The sequence below is a fragment of the Marmota flaviventris genome, chromosome 1 (assembly GCF_047511675.1).
Source record: "Marmota flaviventris isolate mMarFla1 chromosome 1, mMarFla1.hap1, whole genome shotgun sequence".
NCBI lineage: Eukaryota > Metazoa > Chordata > Mammalia > Rodentia > Sciuridae > Marmota > Marmota flaviventris.
In genome coordinates this window covers 184466021-184476048 of record NC_092498.1, presented here as the reverse complement: position 1 = coordinate 184476048, position 10028 = coordinate 184466021, and the positions used below count along the sequence as shown (strand labels likewise).

The window sequence follows — 10028 nt, the reverse complement described above, 5'->3', positions numbered from 1 at the left end:
GGCCGATCAAGCACCTCCTCCTCTTCTTCCCCACCCAAAGAGAAAGACCTCCTCAGATACAGTGGTCCATGATTCAGCTGACATTACAGAAAACGGGAGCAGTCCTTCCTTGCTGGACTCTCTAAACTCTGAAATCTCCTTTCTTAAAAAGCCCTGCATATATCCATTTCCCCAGGCTGAGTCAAATACGTACATCAGGGTTTCTGCTATGCTCAGGGGAAAGATTAGCTCAGTAAATTAAATTATAAATGGTTTTATAAAATGTCAAGGGAGGTAGACAACAAAACACCACTCAGTTAGAAATAATATTTATTATCCCCTCCCCCCATGTACATATTACTTCTCAGAAACATGAAGATATTATCCATGTCCTCATCAATTACAGTATGTAGAAAATAAACAACTCATATCCTGTCAACAATATATTTTCTATCTTTTTAAAACAATAGCCGCTTTATTTCATTTTTTTATGTTAGTTCAAGAATAGTTTCAAGTTTTATTTTTTTGGATCAAATCAATACAGTCTTTGTTTACAGGTAACAATTTTCTGACAGAGTCCCTCCCCCCAACCCCTAAAAAAATTCTATATCCTAAGTGATAAACTCTTCTTGTACATTCAGCAAACTTTATATTGGAAAAGAAAAAGAATAATTGACATAGGTATTTACTCTCGTGCACAGTAATAAATCTAGCTGAGCTTCTACACCTTGCTTTGCAATGATGTTTGCATAAAATAAATCACCTCTTATCAAGTTACAATGGTAATTTCTTGAAATGTAGATATGAAAGCAATACACTTAATCCACTGAAATTTCCTTCTAATTTTTTAATCTGTAATTAAACTATCACCATAAGGACAAGCTTCATCCCAAGATGTTTCTCCTTACCCTCAGCTATTTCTCTCTGAATCCTGGAGTCCTCTCTCAGATCACATAGACATACATTAAAAGCACAGGGGGAAAAAAAAATGTTTTAGCTTGCTGACATAATGCCCTTAAGTTTGCTGACATAATGCCCACATTTTCACTTTAAAATGTAAAATCAGAGTTAAAGCATCACTTAAATTGTACAGTACATTATTAATCAACAGTGTCCCACAGACTCAGAAGTTCCCTACACTGGTTGTCTTCTTTGCACTTAATAAGTCTGTAACATGACTCAATCAAAGAATGTGCTTGTAATAGGCTGCTGGTTTAACTTTAGAATTAGAAGTTTTATACTGGGCTATTTTCAAATATGAGAAAGGCTACGAGTGGTATATGAACTATTAATTTTGTTTCCCATTACCTACAGGAGGAATTTATTCAAATAAAATTTTACAAGACAAAATGAGAATCTATATGCCTACATGTGGATGCATACATATATATATTAAACCTAACTAAAGTTTTACAAGCAATACTAACATAGTTCTGGTTACACATTCCTAAAGACTTAATGGTCTTAAAGATACATGTAATAAAGAGGCTTATGCAAAAGGCAAAACTTAAGAACGTGATCTTTGAGGTTTTCAATATTACTTCAAAAAGCTGTTTCTATCCCTCATAGAAGAAAACTATGCAACTGTTTATCTTAGGGAAAAAAAATATAAAAAGATAATGCTATCATGTAAGAATTCACAAAAACTATAACTGTATATTCCATAACAGTCATACCTACTTAAGGTAAATCACAATTGTGGTTTGTATTGTGTTACAGACATCACCATTACTTTTCCTCTTTTATAATGAGAGGTTTTATCTTTTTAAAAATTATTTAACGAGTGCCACAGAAATTCAAATCCCAGTAGCAACAAGTTAAACAATATTACAAAATAAGGCATTCTGTTCGCATATCAGGAAAGTAACAGGCTTAGTGCAGTAAAGCGAGCTCTTAACATTTTACAATTTTATATAATCCAAACAGTATAAAGAAGGCAATCTCTACCCAAAAAGTCCAATTAATTTCTATTTTTCAGGGAAACAGAAAAACATACATAAAATTCTCAAACTTTGGCTATTTCTCCCACTGCCATAAACAGAGACTGATCTTAAGTGTTTAATAAAGCCATTAGACATGTGGATCAGTCTCTGACTATGCCATTTCTAAGCCTGTAGGTCACACAATAAATGATTCCAAATTATAGATTAAATCTAATTGACAAAAATCCCTGTAGTGTTTATTTATGAGGGGAAAAAAAAACAACACGTGAACTCAAGACACACACACACGTGTGCAAACACACACAAGCACACGTGCCACATAGTAAACAGTTTCCTTAATTAGTTCTCCAGAAAGAACCAAAATTCTTTATCATATCATCAAGCTGCAGCATGTGTACGAGGGGCAGCAATGCAACCTTATAGCACAAGGTAAGAATCTGAATGAACTTTTAAAGAACTAGTACCTCGAACCAAAGATTTTACCAAAGATGAACTCTAAAATACACATTTTTTTAAAATTTGGACTTGACTGCCTGTTGCACTTTTACATTAAGTGTCGCTTAAACAAAAATAGAGCATAAATTCAATATTCTACCATCTAAACATTTTAAAGCAATGGTTATGTTATCATCAACAAGTAAAATGCACCTAATTTGGGTCTTTTGACACCTCTTAAGTTTATTGTATGATAAAGTTCTTCACAGTTTAAAATATTGTGAAGAAATATATTTATGTATAACTATTCACATACATACTATGTACACATACTATGTATTTGATGTATCCATAAACTCTGAATGTATGTATCAGTAGGATACCCACACATATGCAGGAATCCTAAATAGACTGGTGTGAAGTGTGAAATGGTTTCCCAGAAATGCTCAGAAAAGAATATTATTATGAATAACTGTAATAACAAACATTTTACCTTATTTACATAGTGCCTATCTCCCAAGAGGTAAATATGCTTTATAGACATTTCTTAGTATCTCTGTGAGGTTGGGCACTGAGGACACTATCAATTCTCATTTTCCACAACCAAGTACCTGCCCAAGATCATACATTTTAACAGTGGCAGAGTAAAATACAAACATTAAGCTCTCCCAGCTCCCAAAGTCTTTGATAACCAGATCTAACAGTCCTGTGGTGATACCAATATTTCCAACATTCAACACAACTTCTACCACAAAGGATCGATTTCTACATCCTCCTGTACTTGTGATTGTGCGTTATATGTATATCACAGGGAGATTAAAATGGTTTTTGGTTTTGGCAGATGAAAAAGTCTAACATTCAGTGTGATTATAATTCAGTGTAACTTCTCCAGTTTAAGTGCGACACAGCTGATTGGTCTACTGGGGAGATGCAGTCAATGTCTAATCATAGCTGAAGAGTTCCTGATCCAAACAGCTACTGTATGATTACAGAGATAGCCTACAATCTTGTATTGTCTTAAAGGTCTTTTCTATCTCCACATATGGTATACACATATAAATAAGCATTTTAGCACAAAATGTACAGTTAGCATCAGTTCATGTTCAAATAAACAAAGGCCTTAAGGATGAACTTTAAAGGCCAAGAGCTCCTCAGAGTGCATGTTGTTTAAAGATCGAAGATCTGGCAACTTTAGAAGTAGTTTTGTAAAAATAGAGGCCTCATTTGGATGGTTTTTCATTATTAAGGTCCTTAGTGCACGAATGAGGGTTTCCTGCAAAGCCTCCACAGAGTTGACGTTTTCTATTCCAGATCGATCTAACAGGAAGTAAGGAATACAGAAACAGAAAGGAAGAGGATATATTATTGACAATAAATAAAAATACAATTCTTGTTCATCAATCTTACTAACAAATTCAAACAAGGTCTTTATACTTTGAAACAAAGGCAAAAGATAATCCGGCAAAATTTTTTCAATCTAACGGCAAGTTTTCTAACTGTATTAAAATGCACACGTATCACACAATGTATTTGATAAATCAAAATTCTTTAGTGCTTTGGAATTTTGGTTCACATAAAACAAGAAGTTTTGATCTGTTAAATCAGATGCCATCTGTGATGTCAATGGCTTTCCAAGTGCCAAGATAAAATGAACAATGTGATACAGAAATATATTTTTAATACATATAAGCCAAATTCCACACGTGAAATGCAGGGACCCTCTAAAATAACCTCTAATAATTCCCCTGGTATTCATACCCTGTGTAATCTGTTCCTCTTTCATGGACTAGACTGGCTGAATCATATCTAGTGAATAAAACTCTGGCAGAGAAGTTTAGGTTACAAAAACTTGTGACTTCCATCTTAGGTATCTATCTCACTAAGAAAAGTCAGCTACCACACTTGTGAGCTGCCCTATAAAGAGGTCTCCAGGGTAAGGAACTTAGATGGGTCTCCAACCAACAGGCCACAAGGAAACAAGAGGTCCCACACAATAGCTTTCCAGGTGCTGAATCCTGTCAATAACCACATAACCCTGAAAGCAGAGCCTTTCCTCCCCTAGCTTTCAAATGAGGTCAGGGGCCTCTGCTTGACTACAACCTCCTAAGAAACCCTGAGCCGGGGAATTGTCTCTAAGCCACACCTATATTCCCAATCCTCAAAAAAATGTAAGATAAAAAACATTTATTTGTTTGTTTGTTTTTTTACCAAGGATTGAACTCAAGGGCACTTAACCAGTCTCATCCCCAGCCCTTTTTTATATTTTATTTAGAGACATGGTCTTGCTAAGTTGCTTAGGAAGGGCCTCACTAAGGCTGGCTTTGAACTTATGAACCTCCTGCCTCAGCCTCCCAAGCTGCTGGGATTATAGGCATTCACCATTTGCATTCATGAGGCACTAAGTTTTGGGATAATTTATTATGCAGTAATAGATAACTAATACACCATGCAATTTTATTATACTAGTTATATTACACTACATTCACTTTCATTTAGCAAGACTATGTTTACTAAGCTTGCCATGCAAAATGTTAATTAGTGATTTAGAATAAACCAGCAATAAAGTATCTCAAAATTAGCCAAACCATATGTAGTCAACCCATAGGCTTTTTTCATCAGCAAGTTATTTCCTCTCTTTACAAAAGGAGGCAGTAGTGCACAAGAAATATGCAATGGTCCCCAGTAGAAGGAAGCTGTAATTAACATGAAAAAGATTTCTCTTCTACAAGGAGGCAAACTTCTTTGGTCATTCATGCCCTATCATTTTTCACAAGGATACTGAGGATGTCTTGCATTAACACTGGTAGTTTAAAAAGCCCACTGCAATGCAAGCATTTAGAATAAGAACTAAAATTTAATAATAAAGTGGGGAGGGAGTGTGATACAGAAAATGCACAGGAAACATGATGAAAAAGGCTTATCTTTTTCTGTAAAAGATGGGGGAGGAAGACATACTAGACATGGAATCCAGAGCCTTGCACATGCTAGGCAGGGTTTCTACTGAGCTACAATACCAGTCCTTTTTTATTATGAGACAGGGTTTCACCAAGTTACCCAAGCTGGCCTTGAACTTGCAATCCTGCCTCAGCAGTAACTGGTCTTACAAGATGCATCACCATGCCTACTGAGTTTACCTTATACATACAAAATTTGAAATCATAACTATGTCAACTCTTATGCAAAAAGAAACAAATTGAATACTGATTATTGATATGAGGAGTCTGAATTTTTCAGATAAAACTATTAGACAAAAAACCTCTTTCTCTTGGCATCTTTTAGCCAATCATTAAGTATTTTTGCAAAGATAACTTTAAGTTTTCCATAATGCTTCCAAGAATCTGTTTTGCCTTTGATATTCAATTGTTGTTTTGTTTTGTTTTATAAACATCTTTGTAACTTATTAAATCATTAGCCAAACTCTGAATGTATGTGCTGGCTACTCTTCTAGGTGCTTGGAAATCAGCAATGAACAAAACAAACCAAAATCCTTTCTTTTTAAGGTCACATTTTAGCAGAATATAATATTTTGGATCTTATCATAGGTAATTACCATACCAGAAAAGAATGACAGCGTTCCCCTCAAAATAACCAACATGGACAAAGAGAGAAACTAATGCTAAGGAGGTAAAAACTGTTTGAGTGGGAACTAGGATCATGAATAAATTGGTCCTTTGGTTAACATTTGGGTTTAGATGACCTATGCTTGTTTCCACAACTCAGAACTCAGGGAAATTGATGCCTATACTAAAATGCAAATCAAATTACATTTTACAAAAGCCTCGATTTCTTTCTTTTCTTTTGGTACCAGGAATTAAACCCAAGGGCACTTAACCACTGAGTTATACGCCCAGTCCTTTTTTGAATTTTATTTTGAGTCAGGGTCTCTCTGAGTTACTTAGGGCCTCAACAAGTTGCTGAAACTGGCTTTGAACTCCCGATCCTCCTTTCTCAGCCTCCCAAGCCATTGGAATTAGTGTGTGCCACCACACTTGGCTCAAAAGCCTCAACTTCTAAAACCAAGTTCTTTATGATTTTGAGGCCAAAGGACCCGATGATAAATCTGGCTGGACCATAAACAACAATCTGCTATAGACTGTAACACTGAATGCACAGACTGAAGTGGAAACCCATCTTCTAAAAAGTGCACTGAATTAGGTGACATGTTCACATCTGTCCCCCGCTTCTTCAGCTGGTTCTTCCTGCCACTCCCAAAAGCCTGTACACCTCACCAACCTCCTCCAGGATGCATCTATAAAGACAACTGAAATCTCTATCTAGAAGAGTCTGGGCCAAATACTGACATGCTGGTCCCTAACCTTCAACCAAAAATTATTGCTGTCACTTCACACAACCTGAAAAAAACTTACCTTCCAGGTGTAACTCCCCTTCAATGGCATCAGGATTCTTCCAATCTCACAGACAAGGTCATGTTGAGATTCCCCTCTCCCTTAGCAGCTAGAGCTATTTCTTCATAAGCAGTACAGTGGGAAGGCTTTGAAGCCAGGCACTGGAAGCTCAAACACCTGCTTAGCCAATTATTAGAAACGTGACCTTGGGTAAATCATTTAACCCTTCTATTGCTCAAATCCCTTGCCTGTATGACTAAGGATAACATGTCCTAGGCTCACATGAGAGGTTCGTTTAGGAAATAGAATTATACAAGGAGACCTAGAAATTAGCTAGCATTTCTTCTAACATCATCAAAATTTTTTTTTACATAAATGAAGTTAAAAAAAAAAAAAAACAGAAGACAACTAGAGATTCTAAGGAAAACAAAAAGCTATTCAAAAAAGAAGCAAAACTATAATGAAGAGACTATAAACAATCTATTTGTTACTTGACATGGAACACTCCCCATCCAGGCTAGAGCAGTTTGGGGCAGAGATTTATGTCATTTTTTAAAAATGTTTTATTAGTGCATTATAACTGTACCTAACAGTGGGATTCATTATGACATAATCATATGTGCATTATACCTTGACTATCATTTCATTGCCCACTGTGTGAATACTATGAGCACTATTTACATACCATTTATTCTACAAATATGATTTTTAACATTCCAACTTTGAAGTTGAAAAATGAAGCATTGTAAAGCAATCAGTTCCAGAACAGGACACAAATGTTTTGATTCCTAATTACAAAGAAACCATGGTATAGAAGACACTTAAGATAGAGCAGAAGGAAGATACTCTGTAGTGGAGAAACTCTACCAAGACTACCCAAGAAAGACAATGTAGAAGTGAAGGAACAGAAAATATTAATGTACTTAAATTACAAATAAGACAAGCAACTTAAAAAATAAGACAAAAATTTAGAGGAAAATGTAAGGGCACTTTCATTATCACTTGTATCTGCTAAATAAGAGTTAGAAGCAGTACATTCAGTGTTGGGTGGTCAACCATCAGAAAATTAGAAAGAAAGATTATTAGAAACTTAGTCCTCAGATGAATAAAGTTGAGATTAGAGGAAAAAAGCAGAGACTTTTCATTTATGCTCTTCTAAATTTTTTAATCTCATTTTCCCACTTTACAAATAGGTGATTTTTCAGTAGTAAAAATTTAAATCTGATTGTGAAAAGTACATTTGTGTATGCTTGTATATCTTCAAATATAGACATAACAAAAATGAGAATGTGTTGCGTTCTTTTAAAATCAGTCTTTCTGCTTAATATTTCAAATATTTTATTTCAATAAATAGGTAAATAGAGAGATGAAGGGCTAGGTAAATGTTTGATAAAGACACCAAAATTAATAGAGATCTTTTTTGGTAATGCTATTTTCATCGTAATATTTTCTAATTTTTCAAATAATCCATATTAATCTTAGAATCAGAGGGGAAAGTCCTTTTTGAAAGATTAAAACAAAATAAAAACACATGCCTAGTGGAAAACATAAGTGAAGTAGCATGGCTCCGGCACAGAGCTCCCTTCACTTTCCTGTCTCTCTCTGAACTATCTCCAGACCTGGTCCCTTCCAGCACCTCGCCCCTGCCCTGTTCCAGGGGCACTGATTCTGCTGCCTCATTTCTATTGCTTCTGCATCCTCTCAACCTAACTCGCCAGCAGTGACTTTCCTATCTAATCTACCCATGATAAAAAGGCAGAAATAATGTTAAGCACTGCTATGTTCATGCCCAATCATTCCCCTATTGAAGAGATGACAGATTCTGCATTGCCTGTAGATCTGTTAAAACTTCCCTGCTTCATTCTCATAGCTAGTAGCCCACCAGCCCGTGCTCCCCTAACTCTCAAGCCCTCTGTTCCCAGGCTCTGGCCACCTGCCCCTTCCTCTGACCCATCTCATGTATTTCCAAGCCTTTCCATCTTTCCACAAAGAAAATTTCAATAATACCTTCAAATTCCAGCTCCACTTCCTTCTTCCCCTCAAAGCCTTCTCTGATCATTTCATCTTCCTTTCTTTTAACTCCTGCCCCTCTCAGCCAAAAAAAAAAAACTATGCAGTTTAGTACCAAAAAGTCTTGTGGGTTAGTTGTGTCTCTCCTAACAGAACACAAACACTTGGGAGTAAGCTTGTGTCTTAATGTTTTTTGTTTCCCCTGAGCACCTACCACAGAGTGTATTCATGAAGAATTTAACTAGTATTGATTATATCTCTGGTTTCACAAAAATTAATCTGATGTCAACTCAAATCAATTCTAATTACTAATCAAGAGATTCTGCAAAAATGGTACAATGCAAGAGGAACTACAAGGTTAATGAGAAACAGGCATCCTCTATTGACTTTCACACTATTCCATATCATAAATGCACTTCTAGTTATCCAGGTAGAGCTAATCAAAAAAAGCAACCAAATTGTACTTCCAAATGGCATAAGTCTTTAGTTATCCTATTGATATAAAGGCCTTTGAGATACACAGGGTTCTCTAAGATTTATTATAACTTAGCCATCTAATCGGAGGCCATAATTTATAACCCTCACAGTGTCTAGCACCTAGGATGCTTTACAGAGTAGGAAACAAATGGGAAATTTAAAAGATCAAAATATTGTAAAATGTCCAAAAAATGTTTTAAAATGAAGGTAAGTGATACCTAAAAATGCTGGCACTTATATAGATGCTTCCCAGGAAAATCAAAGTCTCAACTTCCAATTTGCTATTGCATACTATCTGTGTCTTAATGGCTATTGTCTTTATTGAACTGAAAAATTTTAGTTTGATACAACTGCAATATAAATTCAAGATGGCAGGGAAATTCAGAAACATCAATGACTCACATAAATAGGCATTAAATGTAAGGACTCAGAAACCTTGATCATTCAAACAGTGCCTGACACCACAATAAGTTCACATAGTGAAATCCCTTTCCATTAAAAGGATGAGGAAACCAAGACCCAAAGGATAAAATTACTTACCAATTCACACAGAAAATTCAGCAAAGCTGGGCTGAAACCACAACTTAATATAATCATGTTTCTTTGCTCTTGATGCCTTTAACATTTTCAAGTAATCCACATTATAATTAAAACTCAAGATTCATATTTGAACCACCTACCTACCTGACAATACATAATGTCCCAAAAAATAAATCTGTGAAATAAAGATTTACACTTGCAAAATTTATGAACACTAAAAACTACTAGTGGTAAATGCAAATTTAAACATTATTTGATTTGTACTGTCATTATTAAAAAATTAATTTCACAAAAATAA

The 10028-nt window shown here is 35.3% G+C and overlaps 1 protein-coding gene across 1 annotated transcript in view; it reads right to left on the bottom strand.

The window, feature by feature from the left end:
• Positions 1–296: 296 nt before the first annotated feature.
• The window catches only part of Nr1d2 (nuclear receptor subfamily 1 group D member 2), a 29583-nt gene continuing 19851 nt past the window's right edge, over positions 297–10028 (bottom strand). The window contains exon 8 of the mRNA XM_027923183.2: positions 297–3674. Coding sequence (XP_027778984.2) covers positions 3478–3674 — 197 coding nt within the window. The 3' untranslated portion in view covers positions 297–3477. The remainder of the gene's footprint in view (positions 3675–10028) is intronic.